This window comes from Octopus bimaculoides, chromosome 28, assembly GCF_046866305.1.
Source record: "Octopus bimaculoides isolate indiv1 chromosome 28, ASM4686630v1, whole genome shotgun sequence".
Lineage (NCBI taxonomy): Eukaryota > Metazoa > Mollusca > Cephalopoda > Octopoda > Octopodidae > Octopus > Octopus bimaculoides.
The window spans coordinates 16,817,280-16,838,120 of NC_142955.1; the positions used below are offsets into that span (position 1 = coordinate 16,817,280).

Below are 20,841 nucleotides of genomic sequence, written 5' to 3' on the forward strand. Positions count from 1 at the left end.
CTATATTACACTTTTTTTTTCTTTTCTGATAGCAATTGATGTTTGTTTATGGTCCCCAAAGTATTTTTTGTTTCTCAATATTTGGGCCTTTTCAAACATATTGCTGGAAATAAGAAACGAGCAGTCATTTTGATATTATAGGTAAATGGCTTAGCAATGTGGGATCCTGTTCAAAACGGGGGCACCAGTATTTTCTTAACGAAACACTTTGAAACTTGGGACACTGGTAGAATGTGTCATATAAAACATCTTTTTCTCTTAGTCTTCTTAACAAAAAAACGTACATCGCAAGTTATTTCATGTTAAAGTTGTATTTCTGTAATTTCAACCAATGACTGACGTCCATTCAGCCGGATATTATTAAGTGCTGACTATGTAAACAAACGATAGCTGAAGCATATTGGCAGTAGGGTTAGGCAGTAGCTAATAAACCTTTCATACAGTTCAGGCAGATGTTAACGAAATAAACACGCGTGAAAGAAAATGAAAAAAGCAAATGTTGTACACATACAGTTCAGGCAGATGTTAACGAAATTATAAATGGAGATTAAATACGCTTTACACCGCCTAAACTTCCAAAGGAGCAAGTATAAACAGCTGAATACTTGTCAGTGATTGGTTGAAATTATCGAAATAAGACAATTTTTTACATGAAATAAATTCAAATACAAAAATTTTTTTCTGTTCTATAACACAAAATAGATAAGTATACGAAGTTTGAAAGTCTTTCGGTACCAAAAACACTACATAAAACATTAATGAAAACTGGTGCCCCCGTTTTGAACAGGATTCGCAATGTGTTCTCAGAGATCACTGATAATACCACTGTACAATTATTCATCATTATCATTTAATGCCTGTTGTCCAAGCTGGTATGGGTTGGATGGTTTGACCAGGGCTGATAAGCTAAGGGGCTGCATTAGACTCCAGTCTGATTTGGCATGGTTTCTATGGCTGGATGCCCTTCTTAATGCCAACCACTCCAAGAGTGAAATGGGTGCTTTCTGTGTGCTATTTACATGGCACCAGCAGTGACCACAACTACGATTTTACAGGTGTCATTTACAAGACACTGGCAATGGCCACAACCAAGGTTTCACCTGGCTCGAGTCTTCTGCAGCACAGTATATTGCCAAAGGTCATGGTCACTGGTCATCACCTGTGTGAGGCCTAACATTCAAAGATCATGGTTTACCATGTTGTCCCTCACTTCTGTGAGGCCCAACATTTGAAGATCATGCGACTGGAAATGGCCACAATCATGATTTCATAGGTGCCATTTACACAATACTGGCAACAGCCATGACTATCATTTCACTTGGCTTGATATGCCTTTCCAAGCAAAGCATATTGCCAAAGGTTTCAGTTACTAATCAATGGGCTTGTGATGCCCAACATTCAAATATCATGCTTCACCGACTTGTCCCATCCATGTCTTCCCGGGTCTACCTCATCCACATGTTCCCTCTACTATTAGAGATCAGCACTTCTTCACACAGCTGTCCTCATCCATACACATTACATGATCATACCAGTGCAGTCATCTCTCTTTCCATGCCATATCTGATGCCCAACTCTTTTCTCAAGATGCTTACACTCTGTTGTAAGCATCCACTGACATTGCACATCCAGTGAAGCATACTAGCTTCATTTCTTTCAAGCCTTTGCATGTCCTCTGTGGTTACAGCCCATGTTTCACTGCCGTGGAGCATGGCTGTTTGGACACAGGCAACATACAGTCTGCCTTTCATTCTGTGGGAGAAACCCTTTGTTTTTACCACAAATACGAATGTCTCCTCCATCAGCTTTTGTGAATGAGTATGTCTATAACAAAACTAATGATTCAGCAGTAATTGGGGGTCTACAAAAAGATGGAGTACCCACATAAACAGCAAGTCGACATGACCCACAGGGCATGCTCCTACATCTTCAGGACTTTCTGGTCCAGAGAACATTATTCTTCTCTTCTCTACCTTTGTCCATTTCACCTTAAATACTGTTGTCCACTGTGGTTTCCCTACATGAAACAGAATATCATAAAAACTGAAGCACCCCAAAGGTCAATTACATAAAATAGATGGCACAACAGGTCTTGATTACTGGCGATAGGCTCAAAAATGTTCAAACTTTGTTCCCTCCAAAGCTGCCATAAGTGCTATATCGCTTGTATGATGTAGAAAATATTTGAGCAGCATTGACCAAATGATGTTGACATCAACTTCAAACTTCACTCAAGTCTTGGTCCCCATGTGATCCGTCCTCTACAGAAATCATGCTTATATCACATCACAACACTAAGAATTATCTCAACTCATCCTGCTCGGCTCTCTTTAACATCGTGCTAAGACACATAAGGGAAGAAAAAGATCTCATGATATTCAAATGATTCCTTGAAGAATATCTTACACAAATTCTGGATAATTCACCTGCACCTAGAAATGTCTATACAAACAATAACTCTTTACTCAAATGGACTATGGCTGACTCCAAAAGACTATGGTGCCCCTCCCTCCACCAAGTGACTGTGACCTGAAACACTATTAACTTATTTTTATTCTAGGCACAAAGTCTTGAAAATTTTGGGAGAACTGGGGTAATTGGTTATAACGACTCCAGTGTGTAACTGGTACTTATTTCAACGACCCCCCCCCTCTTTCCAAAAGGAAGAAAGGTAAAGCTGACTTCATTGGAAGTTGAACTCAGAATGTAAAGACAGACAAAATACTGCTAAGCATTTCGCCCGGCGTGCTAACGTTTCTGCCAGCTCGCTGCCTTATGGACGTTCAAAATAATGAAAATCAAGCATGGTAGGATTTCCATAAAGCGATATGACTAAATACCACAAGGTATTCATTTAACAGTCTGCCATTTCTGTCATTAACCAATTGTAATGTTTCTAATTGAGGCACAATGCCGGCAACTTTGAGTTAACTGGTATCTTATTTTATTGCCCTCTACAAACGATATGAAAGATAAAATTGGCCTTGGCAATTCTCTTTGGGGTCAATAAAATAAAATACCAGTCAACTATTGGGGTCAATGACTAACCCCATTTCCTCCCTCAAAGTTGCAGGCCTTGTGCCTCAATTAGAAACATTACTATCAGTTAATGACAGAAATGGTAGACTGTTAGACAAATGCCTTGTGGTATTTAGTCATATCACTTCATTGAAATCCTGCCATGCTTGATTTTCATTATTTTGAAGATCCATAAAATAGACACCAGTTATATATATATATATATATATACACACACATACATTGGTTGTTGGCTGTCTATGTTTCACTTCAATTTCTTCAGCAATTGATGTTTGCTTCTGTCCCAACAAAATATTTTCCTCGCAAACATTGAGAGAGCTGTACATAGGATAAATGACTGCTTTGAAACTGGAACACATAATTCAAACGAAATAAAAACAAAGTACAACTAGTGAGTGTGTTTATAGACTTTATTAATCATGACTCCACCAAAATATAACAATATTGGTCTGAATATCTCATCAATGTAGATAGAGTTGTGGTGATATGAAATATAATAATGGGAGGATGTTATCAGACACAGTTGTATATCCATTCCTGTGTGAATACATTTATAGTTATTGATGGGTGTGTTTGTTTTTTGTTACTCAAAGGAATTTTGACAGTAAACCATATCCCTCAAAGCTGCAACAAGAAACTAAAGGGGTTGGTATCAGGGAAGGTCCACCAGCTGTAAATGACAGCCTAAAACAAGGAGCCACAGTGAGTAGATTAGTTATTTATTTATTTCTTTATTGCCCACATGGGGCTAAACATAGTAGGGACAAACAAGGACTGACAAAGGGATTAAGTTGATTAGTTCGACCCCAGTGCATAACTGGTACTTATTTAATCGACTCCCGAGAAGATGAAAGGCAAAGTTGACCTCGGTGGAATTTGAACTCAGAATGTAGTGGCAGATGAAATACCGCTAAGCATTTCGCCCGGCGTGCTAACAATTCTGCCAGCTTGCTGAGTTGATTAGTTACTGTGCCGACTGAAACACAAGACAACACTGCATTGAGATGGAGCTGAAAATATTTGTAACAAATTTTTACATTGATGGAATTACATTTCTTTATGAATGCGTACATGTGTATTTAAGTTGCTGCTCCGAGAGAATGATTTACCACAGATGTCACACAAATATGGCTTCTCCCCTGTATGAATACGTTTGTGTTTAGTTAAGGCACTATTTACAGAGAATGATTTATCACAGATATCACAGTGATATGGCTTCTCTCCTGTATGAATACGCTTGTGTTCAAGTAAGTGACAACTTAGAGAGAAAGATTTGCCACAGATATTACAGTCAAATGGTTTCTCTCCTGAATGAATACGTTCATGTCTAGTTCTGTCACTATTTGCAGAGAATGATTTACCACAAATATCACATTGATATGGCCTCTCTCCTGTATGAATACGCTTGTGTGTAGTTAAGGAAATATTTTTAGAGAATGATTTACCACAGACCTCACAGTAATATGGTTTCTCCCCTGTATGAATACGTTTGTGTGTAGTTAAGGTGGCATTTTTAGAGAATGATTTACCACAGATATCACAGTAATATGGCTTCTCTCCTGTATGAATGCGTTTGTGAGATGTTAAGGCAAAACTTTGAGAGAATGATTTACCACAGATATCACAGTGATATGGCTTCTCTCCTGTATGAATACGTTTGTGAGAAGTTAAGGCAAAACTTTGAGAGAATGATTTACCACAGATGTCACAGTGATAAGGCTTCTCTCCAGTATGAATACGTTTGTGTGTACCTAAGTCATTACCTGCACAGAATGATTTACCACAAAAGTCACAGGCATACGGCTTCTCTCCTGTATGAATACGTACGTGTATCGTTAAGTGACTACTTCGCAAAAATGATTTACCACAGATTTCACAGTGATATGGCTTCTCTCCTGTATGCATACGTTGATGCATAGTTAAGTTACTTTTGCGAGAGAATGACATTTTACAGATATCACAGTCATATGATAATTTTCTGTTGTCTTTTATCATGTCTTGAGGAAGAATTAATTCCTCAGGATTCTCACTTTTTTCCATAATTTTTTCTTCTTAAATCACTAAATATACTTCTTCGCTTTGTTCTTAAAGTTTGTTTCTTAGGAATATCTCTGCTGCTGCATTTCTGTTCAGTGTTACTTTTGTGTAATCAATGATATTAAAAATTTTTGCATCCGGAATTAACTCATATTTTGTAGATACTCCAGTCAGTACAGAAATACTGCAAATAATCTCAGATCAGAGCAAATATTTCATAGGAATTCTACCACAGATTTATAGAACCAGTTTTATACATCTGTTCTGCATAACATATTTTCTGGGACTTCAAAGGATGGTAAATATTGAGAATGTATCTTCTGTTATTCCCATGTCATTTGGTATTCTGAAATAATAAAGAGACAACTGTGTAAGGTATAGAAGCTACTTAAAAATACAGATACAACAATGGGAAATTTAGAACGCTTCTAAGGAGATAAACTGTAGAAATTAACATTTACCTGAACAACTGAACATTTTAATTTATCAAAATTTGTAGCTGTGGCCTGTGCTCCCTGACTGACTCACATGCCAGTGGCACGTAAAAAGCACCATCTGAATATGGTTGATGCCAGGTTTGCCTGACTGGTTCCTGTGCTGGAGGCATGTAAAAAGCACCATCCGAACGTTGCCGATGCCAGTATCTCCTGACTGCCCCCCCCCCGTACTGGTGGCACATAAAAAGAACTATCCGAGCGTCACTGATGCCAGGCCCACCTGACTGGCTCCTGTGCTGGAGGCATGTTAAAAGCACCCACTACACTCTTGGAGAGGTTGGCAAGGGCATCCTGCTGTAGAATCATTGCCAGATCAGATTGGAGCCTGGTGCAGCTGCTGGCTCTCCAGACCTCAGTCAAACTGTCCAACGCATGCCAGCATGGAAAACGGACATTAAATGATGATGGTGATGATATATCTTGTGTGTAGCTTGCATATTTGCAAACTACAGCTACACCATCACATTGTGTAACTTTATATAAATTAAACTACAGAATAATGGACAATAACATTCTTCTCCCAACTGAAAAATAACTTGACATTGTTGCTTAGTTGCGGCTGAGCTGTGACTGTGCAGACAAACTATTAACGACATTCCATCTTTAGCCTGTTTGCAGGCTAAATTCGTTGAAAAAAAAAATCGGCGGTCGTCCGCCATAAGTAGCACACGCAAGTTGGAATTTCTCCTTTTTGACGGGGATCCTTTGAAACACCTTTCAAACATTTTTCGGAAATTTTCTTAGCTACAAAAATGCTCCCCTCATTTCCAAGGGCATCATGAAAACAATCCGAAACCCCAACGTCAAAAAGAAGTTCCAACTTGTGTGTGCTACCTATCACTGACGTCCGGCAAAAAATCTACGACAAAATTTATCTACCAAATGCAAGAAGGGTGTAGACGATCATTGTACCTCTTCTCCCCTCTTTTTTTCTACGAAACTAGTCGTTACTGACTGGTTTGGAGATCATATTCGTTAATAATGGAAAAAGAAAAATAGTGAAGAAACTCCTGCGGTAGCAATTCCGGTGATTTCCTTGAACCCCCTCCGTTTTCCGAGGGCAAAAAATCCGTTGCCGGACATCCGATTTGTTGATAGAACACGAAAAGACTAAAAAACACAAAAAACGATGAAATATAAATATTTCCAGCTCAACTCGAGACGGGTTTTCTTCTAGAAAGTTAACTTTATTGTTTTTTCTTTCCTGTTTCTTGAAAGTTTCACACACATACACGCGAGAGCAGTCCGGGGTTCGTTCCTTGCTGACAACGCTAGTTATTTTCTCATTAAAATGAAAATCACTTTTCTTTTATAAACTTATTATTATTATTATTATTTACAGTTTCCTTAACGTACGCATGTATGTATGTAGCAAAGGTTCGTTCCTCATCACACCAGTCTCACTTTTCTCTTCAGAAAATGAACGATACCTGATAAATCTGCAAACGTAAAATCCGAGATGCACTTCTTTTCACATACACAGACACATATACGATATATTTATATTATGGTAATCCCTCGACTCCAAAAAAGACTGTTTTGCAATCTATTGCAGAAAAACCTGCAGATATTTTGTTTATAATGATTTTGTGCTGCACAATAGCTCACCCCCTCCATCACTTTAACATCCACCTTTACAGGTGCCACCCGTCAGATATGAAAGCGATCGCAGAGCAACATGCTCGTGAATGTTCGTAGACGTTCAGGGATTCCGCGTATATATAAGTGTAAATAATACTTTATGAGATAATGAGGAGCCTGTGGTTAGTGAATCTAATTAAACTGACTAAATTATTGTTTTATAGTACATTAGAAACAGTAAAATACCTTACCTGAGAATTTAGTCCAATCAATGGATCAATGAAATCAATCATTAATGTCCCAGTACTGGGTAAAAGGTCTTCTAGGATTCCACTCTAAATTCCTGAATTCCACTTCCAATCTTTCCACCTTGTTTCTCGTTACTCTTTTTTTTACTCTCTCACGCAATCTGTCTCATTCTATCGCCTAGGATGTCTCATTCTGTCTCAATCTATCATCTCTGTCAATTATATAATTAAGACAATATTATTCAGATTAGGGATCTAGCCTGGAATCCAATTAAACAACAACACCGACGGAATACTGAATAGCACTCTCTACAGTTCTTGGTATACAATATAATGATATCACTTCCTCTTTGTCAGTATTACTTGTCACTAAATCTAGACACATAGAGTTGTTTCCCTGCTTTGTATTTCAAAATATTAGAAGCGGCTGAAATAATTTAGTTCTTGTTGGGATGCGAAGTGGACAAAATTAAAAGACGACAGACGACGTTCACTCTATGCAGAGAGCATGGGTCATGCCTTTGCTGTCTAAATTACTTCTAATTTAGGTACAAGCACAGAATAATTTCATTGGATCGGATTGATTAGTCGATGGCATCAACACAGGGTATAATCGTTTCTGCCTTAGGCACAAAGACCGAAATTTTTGAGGAAGGGGCTAGTCGGTTAGGTCGACCCATTACGTAACTGGTACTCAATTTATCGACCCCGAAAGGATGAAAGCAAAGTCAACCTCGGAGGAATTTGAACTCAGAACGAAATACCGCTAAGCATTTCGCCCGGCGTGCTAACGTTTCTGTCAGCTCACCGACTTAACGCAGGATATAATAGACACAGTGTTGTTGTTGTTGGCACGCCGTCGCTTACGACGTCGAGGGTTCCAGCTGATCCGATCAACGGAACAGCCTGCTCGTGAAATTAACGTGCAAGTGGCTGAGCACTCCACAGACACGTGTACCCTTAACGTAGTTCTCGGGGATATTCAGCGTGACACAGTGTGACAAGGCTGACCCTTTGAATTACAGGCACAACAGAAACAGGAAGTAAGAGTAAGAGAAAGTTGTGGTGAAAGAGTACAGCAGGGTTCGCCACCATCCCCTGCCGGAGCCTCGTGGAGCTTTAGGTGTTTTCGCTCAATAAACACTCACAACGCCCGGTCTGGGAATCGAAACCGCGATCCTATGACCGCGAGTCCGCTGCCCTAACCACTGGGCCATTGCGCCTCCAATAGACACAGTAACATTCTTTAAACCCTTCGTTCCCACTTTCACATCACTGATCACCATTAGACAGGCATTCTACTTTCTCAATCCCCATCCTGGAAAGATGAAAGGCAAAGTTGACGCCGGTGGGATTTCAACTAATAAGGAGAAATATTAGCATCAAGATAACAATTTGATTTAAGAAAATAAACATTAATCTCTCACTCACAACGAGGATATACCCTGGCGTTTGGAAGATCGTTTCAATGTGTCCCATTGCATAGAAAGACTATCTCTTCAACCCAGCAAACCTTCACCCAGTCGGACTCACTTCGAATACGTCTAAAGTAATAGAAATTATGAGTTTTCGGCGAAGATAAGAGTACGCACACCCAGCGTTTAAGGTTAGGGTTACGGTGGTGTGCATATTCTTTACTTCCACCGAGTTTCTCTGACACATTGAATCCTGCTTTCTCCTCAGTGAATATCCGTAGGACTTCCGCAGAGCCAGACCCACTTTCATCACACTCAGTATCATTATTATTTATCTCTGTTCAAAAGCAGTATCGTTGCTTCGCAGCATTTCGTACATCTTTACATCCTGCGTTCAAAGTGCACCATGGTCGACTCTTCCTTTCACGTTTGGGTTGATGAAATAGGTACCATCTGAGCACTTTGTTTGATGCAATCAACTACCCCTTCACCTTATTGTAGAAATTTTAGGCTTTGATCTTACAGTAGAAAGAATATTTACGTCCAGCTTCCAAGTTGGTACAGGTAGAATGGTATAAAATGTTAGAGGAGTGGGAGGACTGCTGCTTCAACATTTCCTTTGGTGGAGTCTCTATATCTGAATGCTATTCTTAAGAAGACAAACCAAGTTTTATAATGTTGAGGGTGGGTGTTTTTGCATGGCACCATCACAAGTTATGTTAACCTTGTAAGTTATAGGGTCCAAAAGTGGACCCTATAATTGATGGAGAAATGAAAGGAGAATGAGCGATGAACCTCAGCAGAAGGATGAGGAACGATACGTACGAGGAAAAGATTGGGGAGCGTGATAGGGAACAAGGAGAGGGGGGAAGGAATTATAGACAGGATGGAGGAAAGGGAGAAATAATGTTGAAAATGTGATAGGGATCCTAGGGTCTTCAACATTAAAAGGAGCAAGGATGCACAGGTGTGGGGGAAGGGGGACAGAAGGGGAGCAACAAACTAGGTTGAAGAGGAATGCTGAAAGCAACAATAAAAGAGAATTATAGGGGTGTTTTATGGGTATATGAGAGGGAGAAAAATGAGAAGAGATGCTGAGGTATTGAAAAAGCAGAGACGAGGGTTATGAAAGAAAAGGAGGCAGAGAAAGGGCCACAAAGTAGATGTTGAAGGGTACCACACTTAGAAGAGAAAGGGTAGAGTGTGAACGTCCCAAAACTATGTTAGAGGTGGACTAGTGGAGAAAAAGGAAAGAACAGGATGGGAAAAACAGTGTCAAAATAAACCATTTCTGAAAATGTGTTACATGGATTATACACGAGTAATATGAAAAACATTGTTAAACATGGCAAGATTCATAATGAATAAAGCCTATAACGACCCACACTGGTTGTTGGCTGTCTATGTTTCACTTCAATTTCTTCAGCAATTGATGTTTGCTTCTGTCCCAACAAAATATTTTCCTTGCAAACATTGAGAGAGCTGTACATAGGATAAACGACTGCTTTGAAACTGGAACACAAAATTCAAACGAAATAAAAACAAACTATAACTAATTAGGGTGTTTATAGACTTTATTAATCATGACTCCACCCAAATATAACAATATTGGTTTGAATATCTCATCAATGTAGATAGAGTTGTAGCGATATAAAATATATTGTTGAGAATCTGTTATCAAACACTGCCGTACATCCATTCCTGTCAGAACACATTTAAAGTTATTCATTAGAGCTTTTCACTTTTATTTTCTTTCCTCTTTAGATGAATTTTGACATATCCTTCAATGCTGAAACAAAAAAACGAATGGAGTTTGTATCAGAGAAGGTCTACCAGCTGTAAATGACAGCCTAAAAGGAGAGACACAATGAGTGGAATGGTTATTGTGATGGCTAAAACACACAGGGCAACACCCAGTTTAGATGATGCTTAAAATATGCTTGTTATGAATTTTAACATGGATGCAGTTACACTTCTTTATGAATACGTACATGCGTATTTAAGTTGCTGCTCCGGGAGAATGATTTACCACAGATATCACACAAATATGGTTTCTCCCCTGTATGAATACGTTTGTGTTTAGTTAAGGCACTATTTACAGTGAATGATTTATCACAGGTAACACAGTGATATGGCTTCTCTCCTGTATGAATACGTTTGTGTTCAACGACTTGAGAACTTACAGAGAACGATTTACCACAAATGTCACAGTGATACGGCTTCTCTCCTGAATGAATACGTTCATGTCTAGTTCTGTCACTATTTGCAGAGAATGATTTACCACAGATATCACAGCGATATGGCTTCTCTCCTGTATGGATATGTTTATGTATAGTTAAGGTAACATTTTTAGAGAATGATTTACCACAGATATCACAGTGATATGGTTTCTCTCCTGAATGAATACGTTTGTGTGTAGTTAAGGTAACATTTTTAGAGAATGATTTACCACAGATATCACAGTGATATGGCCTCTCTCCTGTATGAATACGCTTGTGTGTGCTTAAGTCGTTACTTGCAGAGAATGATTTGCCACAAATATCACATGCGTATGGCTTCTCCCCTGTATGAATACGTACATGTATTGTTAAGTGACTACTTTGAGAAAATGATTTTCCACAGACATCACAGTGATATGGCTTCTCTCCTGTATGTATACGTATGTGCCTAGTTAGCTGTCTTCTTTCAGAGAAAGATTTTTGACAGATGTCACAATCATATGACAATCTTCTGCTCTCTTTTATCATGTCTCCAGGTAAAATCAACTGCTCAAATTTCACAATTTTTTCCATAATTTTCCTTCTCAAATCACCATATACACTTCTTCGTTTTGTTCTTGTAGTTTACTCGTTACAAATATTTCTTGTCTAATCAATGCTTTGGTAAATTTATCCATGTTGAATGAACTCATATTCATCTTGTAGACATTCCAGACAATTATGTACAGAACCAGTTCAAAGAATTTCAGATCAGAGCAAATATTCCACTGAATTCTACCACAGATTTATAGAAATTTTTTTTGTATATCTGTTCTGGACAACATATTCCCTTGGTCTTCAAACGAGGATATATACTGAGAATGTATCATCTGTTATATCATATTTATTTGATATTCTGAAATAATAAATAAACAACAGTATAAGATATAGAGGCTACTTAAAAGTACTGTTCAATGGTGGAAAATTTACAATATTTTTCAGAGATAACTTTAGAAAGAAACATTTACCTGAACAACTGGACTTTTTAATGTATTAATATTTGCATCACAGAATCTTGTGTGTAGCTTACATGTTTGTAAACTACAGCTACATTTTCACATTGTGTAATATTATTTAGGTTAGCGGACAATAACATACAGGGGTTAGACAAAATAATGGAAACACCTAGCATCATAATTTTGAAATATCTATAAAACCGTCAAAAGCTTGTTTATTTTTACGTTTTTTTTTAATTTATTATTAGTGTTGCTTAATGTTTTGCTAAAATTGCTGTTTCTTTTCAGATATCATCAGAAAAAAGTAATTAAAATTCATTAAAATGACAGATCTATCGGACTTACAGTGGAAATTTATCTATAACAATTAAATAATTTAATCTATTTATAATGTGTTCGACATGAAATTATAATAAATATAAATATTAAATATTTCTTGAGCAGGAATCTGTGGTGATAAATCCGTCACTTATAACTTCATTATAAGTATTTTATCACCATACATAAATCCTAGCTCAGACTACATAAACGTTGTAGTGACTTACACACACCAAGACGTTGAACGTGCATGTATGTTGAATATGCATAAGCACAACCTTTTTCTCTGCGTTAAAAACAGTTTCAATAGTTACAAAAACAGGTTGAAGAAAATGAAGAAAAAGAAATTATTCACTAAATTTATTTACGTATATTTTTACAAGTCAAAAGAAGACTGTCATAGAGGTTTACAACATAAAATTTATAACTAGGCTGCAAAAAGTTTTAAACACCAATTCAAAATAGCCTTTATGAATTAGACAAAAGACTTGGCATCATAACAACCAAATCTCAGGCAAGTGAGTGTCATGAAATCAAGTGACAACCAATGAACACTGATTTATTTCCCCCAAATCAGGGTTTTTATAACTGCTCATACCTGAATTCTAAGAACCGTATTTCGTGAAAGATTTCTCGTATGGGCAATCTTTCGATACTAGGCCGGAATACCGGCCTTTTCCGTAACCCGCACGATCTTCACTAGGGTTAGGGTTAAGAAAGATAGATAGTGGTAAGCAGCAAACAAACCCTAACCCTGACATTAAAACCCTAACCCTAACACCCTAGTGAAGATCGTGCGGGTGTTACAGAAAAGGCCGATCTCTGGTAAAGATCGCCGAAGACACTTTTTACGGAAAAGGCCGATATTCCGGCCTAGTATCGAAAGATCGCCAGTTCATTCCATCAAATTGACGTCCATCTAGTTGCACAACGTACCACACCTCAGATATCAAAGTGCTCACGGGTGTTTGCAGACATTTAGGAATTCCACGTAATATGTTATGAGACAATGAGGGAGCCTGTAAATTAGTAACACTAAATATACCGACATAAACATCCTTTAATAATATATTATAAACAATAAAATATCTTACTTTAGAATTTACGTAGATATATAGGAGGGAGTCCAATCAATCGATCAATGAAATCGATCATTAATGTCCCAGTGCTGGGTAAGGGTCTTCTTGTATTTCACTCTAAATTCCTGAATTCCATTTCCAATCTTTGTCCAATGTCTCCACCTTTTTTCCTTGTCCTTCACAATCTGTCTACTATTGTCCACCTTCTTCTCACTGATCCTCTCCACCGTGATTCCTTTGTCGATTATTACATAAATATGACAATACTATTCAGTCCAGGGATCAGAAACAGAAAGCGACTGAACAACAACATCAACAGGATACTCAATTCCACTCTCTTGTGATTAGAGTTTAGTTCTTTGTATAGAATCAATGAAGTCACTTCCTCTTTGTATCACTTCTCTCTTCTACAGTAACATGGAATTGTTTCCCTTTTTATATATATATAATAATAATATTAGGGATAAAATCCAAAATTACAGGTAAAATCTCAATTAAAATCAATTTATTAAAAATTAAAATTAAATTAAGCTTCACAGTATAAAATATATATTAAGTACCAGTTGCGTACTGAGGTCGATCTAATCGATTGGCCCCCTCCCCCAAAATTTCGGGCCTTGTGCCTAGAGTAGAAAAGAATTGTTCTCTTCGCATCACAAGAATGAAATTAATTCAACCACAGTTAATAGTTTATTGTACTTTCAATTATAAATTTTTTCTGTATGTGACAGTGGATTTTCATTGATGAGTTCATAAACCTTGGTTCTTTTCTCTAATACTATATATTAATATATATATATATGTCAAACTATTAACTGTGGTTGAATTAATTTCATTCTTTTTGTGATGCATGCTCTTCCTAATGCCAACCACTCCAAGGGTGTAATGTGAGCCTTTTATGTGCCATTTACATGGCACTGGAAACAGACACGACGATAGTTTCATTTGGTTTGATGATTCTTCTCAAGCATGGCATATCACCAAGGACTCAGTCACTTGTCATCGCCTCTGAGGCCCAAAATTCAAAGATCATGCTTCACCACTTTGTCCCTCACTTCTGTGAAGCACAACATTTGAAGATCATGCTACCAGCAATGACCACAATTATGATTTCATAGGTGCTATTTACATGACACAAGCAACAGCCATGACTACGAATTCATTTGGCATATACATACATATATATATGTAGATGTGCACACATATCTTAACATGAGAGGAAGAAATATTTTCTTTTATAATTTCTGTATTTATTTCTGAGAGAAAAGCTGAACATTAGAAGCATCAGTTGTGGTGTGCAAGAGAGACGATTGCGCTGGTATGGACATGTGGTGAGAATGGATTAGGATAGCTGCGTGAAAAAGTGCAACACCCTAACAGTTGAGGGAACCCGTGGAAGAGGTAGGCCCAGGAAGACCTGGGCTGAGGTGGTGAGGCAAGACCTTCGTACATTGGGCCTCACCGAGGCGATGACCACTGACCGAGACCTTTGGAAATGTGCTGTGCGTGAGAAGACCCGGCAAGCCAAGTAAGATCGTTGCCAGTGCCCCTGGACTGGCTCTTGTGCGGGTGGCACATGAGATGCACCATTTTGAGCGTGGCCGTTGCCAGTACCGCCTGACTGGCTCCCGTAGGATTTTCGAGTGAGATCGTTGCCAGTGCCCCTGGACTGGCTTGTGCGGGTGGCACATAAAAGACACCATTTCGAGCGTGGCCGTTTTCGTGCGGGTGACACGTAAAAGCACCCACTACACTCTCTGAGTGGTTGGCGTTAGGAAGGGCATCCAGCTGTAGAAACTCTGCCAAATTAGATTGGAGCCTGGTGTTGCCATCCGGTTTCACCAGTCCTCAGTCAAGTCGTCCAACCCATGCTAGCATGGAAAGCGGACGTTAAACGATGATGATGATGATGTTCACTAACCATTGAGAATACATATCATAACTATTTACCTACAATGTCAAAATAAACTATTTCTCATTTCTGAAAATACATTACATGGATTATACACGAGTAATATGAAAAACATTGTTAAATATGGCAAGATTCATAATGAATAAAGCCTATAACGACCCACAATAGTTGTTGATTGTCTATGTTTCACTTCAATTTCTTCAGCAATTGATGTTCATTTATATTTCAACAAAATATTTTCCTCACAAGCATTGCGAAAGCTAGAGATTGTATTACAACTAATTTCGAAACTAGGACACAAAATTCTAATAAAATAAAAACAAACTACAACTAATTAGGGTGTTTATAGACTTTATTAATCATGACTCCACCCAAATATAACAATATTGGTCTGAATATCTCATCAGTGTAGATAGAGTTGTGGTGATATGAAATATAATAATGGGAGGATGTTATCAGACGCAGTTGTATCTCCATTCCTGTGTGAATACATTTATAGTTATTGCTGAGTGCTTTTGGTTCTCTCTCTCTCTCTCAGCAGAATTTTAACAGTAAATAATATCCCTCAAAACTGTAAAAGAAAACTGAAGTGGGTGGTATCAGGGAAGGTCCAACAAATGTAAATGACACCCTAACAAGAGAGCCAAAGTGAGGGGAATAGTTATGGCTGTTGCTAACACACACAAAGCAACTCCTAGTTTAGATAAAGCTTACAATACTTGTGAATTTTAGCATGGATACAGTCACACTTCTTTATGAGTGCGTACATGTGTATTTAAGTTGCTGCCCCAAGAGAATGATTTACCACAGATGTCACACAAATATGGCTTCTCCCCTGTATGAATACGTTTATGTTTACTTAAGGCAGTATTTACAGAGAATGATTTATCACAAATATCACATTGATATGGCTTCTCTCCTGTATGAATACGTTTGTGTTCAACGACTTGAGAACTTACAGAGAACGATTTACCACAGATGTCACAGTGATATGGCTTCTCTCCTGAATGAATACGTTCATGTCTAGTTCTGTCACTATTTGCAGAGAATGATTTACCACAGATATCGCAATGATATGGTTTCTCTCCTGTATGAGTACGTCTGTGTGTATTCAAATTACAACTTTTAGTAAATAATTTACCACAGATATCACAGTGAAATGGCTTCTCTCCTGAATGAATCTGTTTATGGGTAACTAAGTTAACATTTTCAGAGAATGATTTACCACAGATATCACAGTGATACGGTTTTTCTCCTGTATGAATACGTTCATGTCTAGTTAAGGTAACATTTTTAGAGAATGATTTACTACAGATATTACAGTGATATGGCCTCTCTCCTGTATGAATACGCTTGTGTATACTTAAGTCATTACTTGCAGAGAATGATTTGCCACAAATATCACATGCGTATGGCTTCTCTCCTGTATGAATGCGTACATGTATTGTTAAGTGACTACTTTGAGAAAATGATTTACCACAGACATCACAGCAATATGGCTTCTCTCCTGTATGTATACGTATGTGCCTAGTTAGCTGTACTCTATCAGAGAAAGACTTTTGACAGATGTCACAATCATATGACAATTTTCTGCTCTCTTTTATTATGTCTTTAGGCAAAATCAACTGCTCAAATTTCTCACTTTTTTCCATAATTTTCCTTCTCAAATCACTAAATATACTTCTTCGTTTTGTTCTTGCAGTTTACTCTTTACAAATATTTCTGCTGCTACATTTCTCGCCAGTGTTACCTTTGGCTTTTGTCAATTTAATCGTGCGGAATTAAATAATATTTATCTCGTAGACACTTCAGCCAGTTTTGTACAGAAATACTGCAAATAATCTCAGGTCAGAGCAAATATTTCATAGGAATTGAATTCTACCACAGATGTATAGAAACAGTTTTATACATCTGTTCTGCATAACATATTTTCTGGGACTTCAAAGGATGATAAATATTGAGAATGTATCTTCTGTTATTCCCATGTCAGTTGGTATTCTGAAATAATAAAGAGACAACTGTGTAAGGTATAGAAGCTACTTACAAATACAGATTCAACAATGGGAAATTTAGAACGCTTCTAAGGAGATAAACAGTAGAAATAAACATTTACCTGAACAACTGAACATTTTAATTTATCAAAATTTGTAGCTGTGGCCTGTGCTCCCTGACTGACTCACATGCCAGTGGCACGTAAAAAGCACCATCTGAATATGGTTGATGCCAGGTTTGCCTGACTGATTCCTGTGCTGGAGGCATGTAAAAAGCACCATCCGAACGTTGCCGATGCCAGTATCTCCTGACTGCCCCCCCCCCGTACTGGTGGCACATAAAAAGAACTATCCGAGCGTCACTGATGCCAGGCCCACCTGACTGGCTCCTGTGCTGGAGGCATGTTAAAAGCACCCACTACACTCTTGGAGAGGTTGGCAAGGGCATCCTGCTGTAGAATCATTGCCAGATCAGATTGGAGCCTGGTGCAGCTGCTGGCTCTCCAGACCTCAGTCAAACTGTCCAACGCATGCCAGCATGGAAAACGGACATTAAATGATGATGGTGATGATATATCTTGTGTGTAGCTTGCATATTTGCAAACTACAGCTACACCATCACATTGTGTAACTTTATATAAATTAAACTACAGAATAATGGACAATAACATTCTTCTCCCAACTGAAAAAATAACTTGACATTGTTGCTTAGTTACGGCTGAGCTTTGACTGTGCAGACAAACTATTAACGACATTCCATCCTTGAACATCCTCTCTGTCTCTCTCTAGCAATGTATATTTAGGACTACATCTTGAAACATCACGTTCAATATTTATGACTGAAAGGTGTAATTTAAGGGAAATGTGCTGTTATTTCTAGTATGTCATGCGGTCACTTAAAGAGCCAAGATCAAAATGAAGTTGTTTTTGCAGTTTCTGCCATTTTTATGACAAACCAAAAACAAAAATAAACATTGGTGAATGAAGAAAACATAACTGGATGAGAACGATATGATGTTGGCAAGAATAGCTATGTGGTTAACAAATTTGATTCCCCAACCATGTGATTTCAGGTTCAGTCCCACAGTACAGCACCTTCAGCAAGTCTCTTCTACCAAAGCACCAGTTCAATGAAAGCCATCTGAGTGGAATTGGTAGGTAGAAACTGAAAGATTATCATCTTTTGGTGTGGGAGTGTGTTCTTGTCTTCACATTATGTGAAACATGTCAACAAGCATCAATGTTTGTTTCCAATATTCCATGTAAGCAAGTTCAGACATGGAGAAATATTACCTTGCTTGAGAACTGGTGAGGGTTGGTGACAGGACAGGTATCTGGCCGTAAAAATTCTGTCCGACGCAGGCAAGCGTGGGAACGTGGCTTTTCAAATAAGTATTTTTCTCTTTAAATTTTTTATTAACCATGCAGGGTTATATTCTCCCAATTTACAAGTAAATCATTATTTTACATAATCCTACATTGTAAATGTCGGAGATTACGAATATGCAAAAAAATGTTTTTAACCCCCCCATTTAAAATTTTGAACTTTTCGAAATTTTTTTTCCCCTTATGTGATTCCAGATATGCAAGAAACCACGTTTTGAAACTTTTAAATTCAATAAGCATACAGATAGGTGTATAAAGAGACAGACAGACAGGAATGTCTTCCTGGGGCTAAAAACAACAGTAACACCATCTTCTTTTGGATCGCCACATTTAGTTGACAAATATATTTTATGAATAAACGGATAGGAATAAATAGATAGATAGATAAATAAATAAATGGATGAAAAAGTTAAAAATTTAAAATTGGGGGAGAGGGTGAAATTTGAGCCCCTCATTAAAGTTTATGACATTAATTGTTAAATATTAATGTTTGCTTCTCATGAAATGGTGTATATTTAATTTACATTAAATTATTATTTACGATTATTAAATGCAAACACAAATAAAACGCAAATTCTTTTCACTTTAATGTCTTTGCCTGTATTTAATTTCGATTTGCACATGTTCGCCAATTCGCTTCGATCTCTTTAAACAAAATCAAAAATTTAAATTGGGGGAGGGGGCGGAAGTTAAATTTTTTTTTTTTTTTTGTTTATTCATATTCGTAATCTCCGACATCTAAATGCATTTTTCAAGGAGAGGTGCGAAATTGAATTAGTCCCCTGACTTTATTGTTTTATAGCGTATCAGAAAGAACAAGAATACCTTACCTGAGAATTTAGTCCAATCAATGGATCAATGAAATCAATCATTAATGTTCAGTGCTGGGGAAAGGTCTTGTATTTCGTTTTCAGCCTCTCATCTCTTTGTTCTTCCTCACAATCTGTCTCGTCCTAGCGTCCACTTCCTTCTAACCGGTCGTCTCCACCGTAACCCCTTTGTCAACTATTGTATAAATAAGACAATATTAAACAGTTTAAGGATTGGAGGTGAAATGGAAAGAGACCCCACGGTCACCGACAGGAGACTTAATAGCACTCTCTAGTGATTAGAGGCCAGTTCTTTGTATAGAATCAATCACATCACTTCCGCTTTGTCATTATTACTTGAAGACGAAATCTAGAAACATCGAGTTATTTCCCTTCTTTCTCTACTTTTTTACTTGTTTCAGTCATTTGACTGCGGCCATACTGGAGCACCGCCTTTAGTAGAGCAAATCGACCTCAGGAATTATTCTTTGTAAGCCTAGTACTTATTCTATCGGTCACTTTTGCCGAACCGCTAAGTTACGGAGACGTAAACACACCAGCATCGGTTGTCAAGCGATGTTGGGGGGACAAACACAAACGTATACACACATACATATATATACATGTATACGACGGGCTTCTTTCAGTTTCCGGCTACCAAATCCTCTCACAAAGCTTTGGTCGGCCCAAGGCTATAGAAGAAGACACTTGCCCAAGGTGCCACGCAGTGGGAATGAACCCGGAACCATATGGTTGGTAAGCAAGCTACTTACCACACAGCCACTCCTGCGCCTATGTCCAAATATTTTTTTTCCACTCTAGGCACAAGGCCCTGAAATTTTTGGAGAGGAGGGCTAGTCGATTACATCGACCCAGTATGCAACTAGTACTTAATTTATCGATCCTCAAAAGAGGAAGGTCGTATTGTAAATGTCATGAAACTATATTCAATGGAGATGGGGTGGTGGAGAAGAAGAAAAGAGGGGAGTGGGGGAAAATGAGGCAAGTGGTAAGGGTGGATAGCGAGAGAAAAGTAAAAGGAGGAGTTGTGGGTGGCAAAAGATATAATTTAAGGGAGGTGCTGTGAGTGGGAGTAAAGGTGATATTTAAGGTAATGAGAGTTTGGTAGAAGGCAGCATACATACATACACACACACACACATACATACATACACACACACATACATACATACACACACACACGTTCACAAACTGATGTTGCACATCTAATGGAGCATACAAGCTTTGTTCCATTCCTGACATCCCAACAACACTACATTCACACCACATGTCTCACTACCATGCTGCATTGAAG

At 38.0% G+C, this 20,841-nt stretch overlaps 1 protein-coding gene across 1 annotated transcript; it reads right to left on the reverse strand.

The window, feature by feature from the left end:
- Positions 1-3,431: 3,431 nt before the first annotated feature.
- Positions 3,432-20,662, reverse strand: LOC128247002 (uncharacterized). Its single transcript, XM_089344625.1, has 5 exons — positions 19,548-20,662; positions 16,300-17,338; positions 15,295-15,299; positions 10,789-11,499; positions 3,432-5,017 (listed from the first exon to the last, which is right to left on the reverse strand). The coding sequence occupies exons 2-5, from the start codon at positions 16,990-16,992 to the stop codon at positions 4,087-4,089; spliced, it is 2,340 nt and encodes a 779-aa protein (XP_089200751.1). The 5' UTR covers positions 16,993-17,338; positions 19,548-20,662; the 3' UTR covers positions 3,432-4,086.
- Between the last annotated feature and the right edge of the window lie 179 nt (positions 20,663-20,841).

Coding starts and splice junctions, on each gene's coding strand:
- LOC128247002 (XM_089344625.1), bottom strand. CDS start 16,992: ATGGAAAAAAGTGAGAAATTTGAGCAGTTGATTTTGCCTAAAGACATA. Junction 5,018..10,788: donor GTACGTATTCATAAAGAAGT/GTAACTGCATCC, acceptor AAAAGACAACAG/AAAATTATCATATGACTGTG.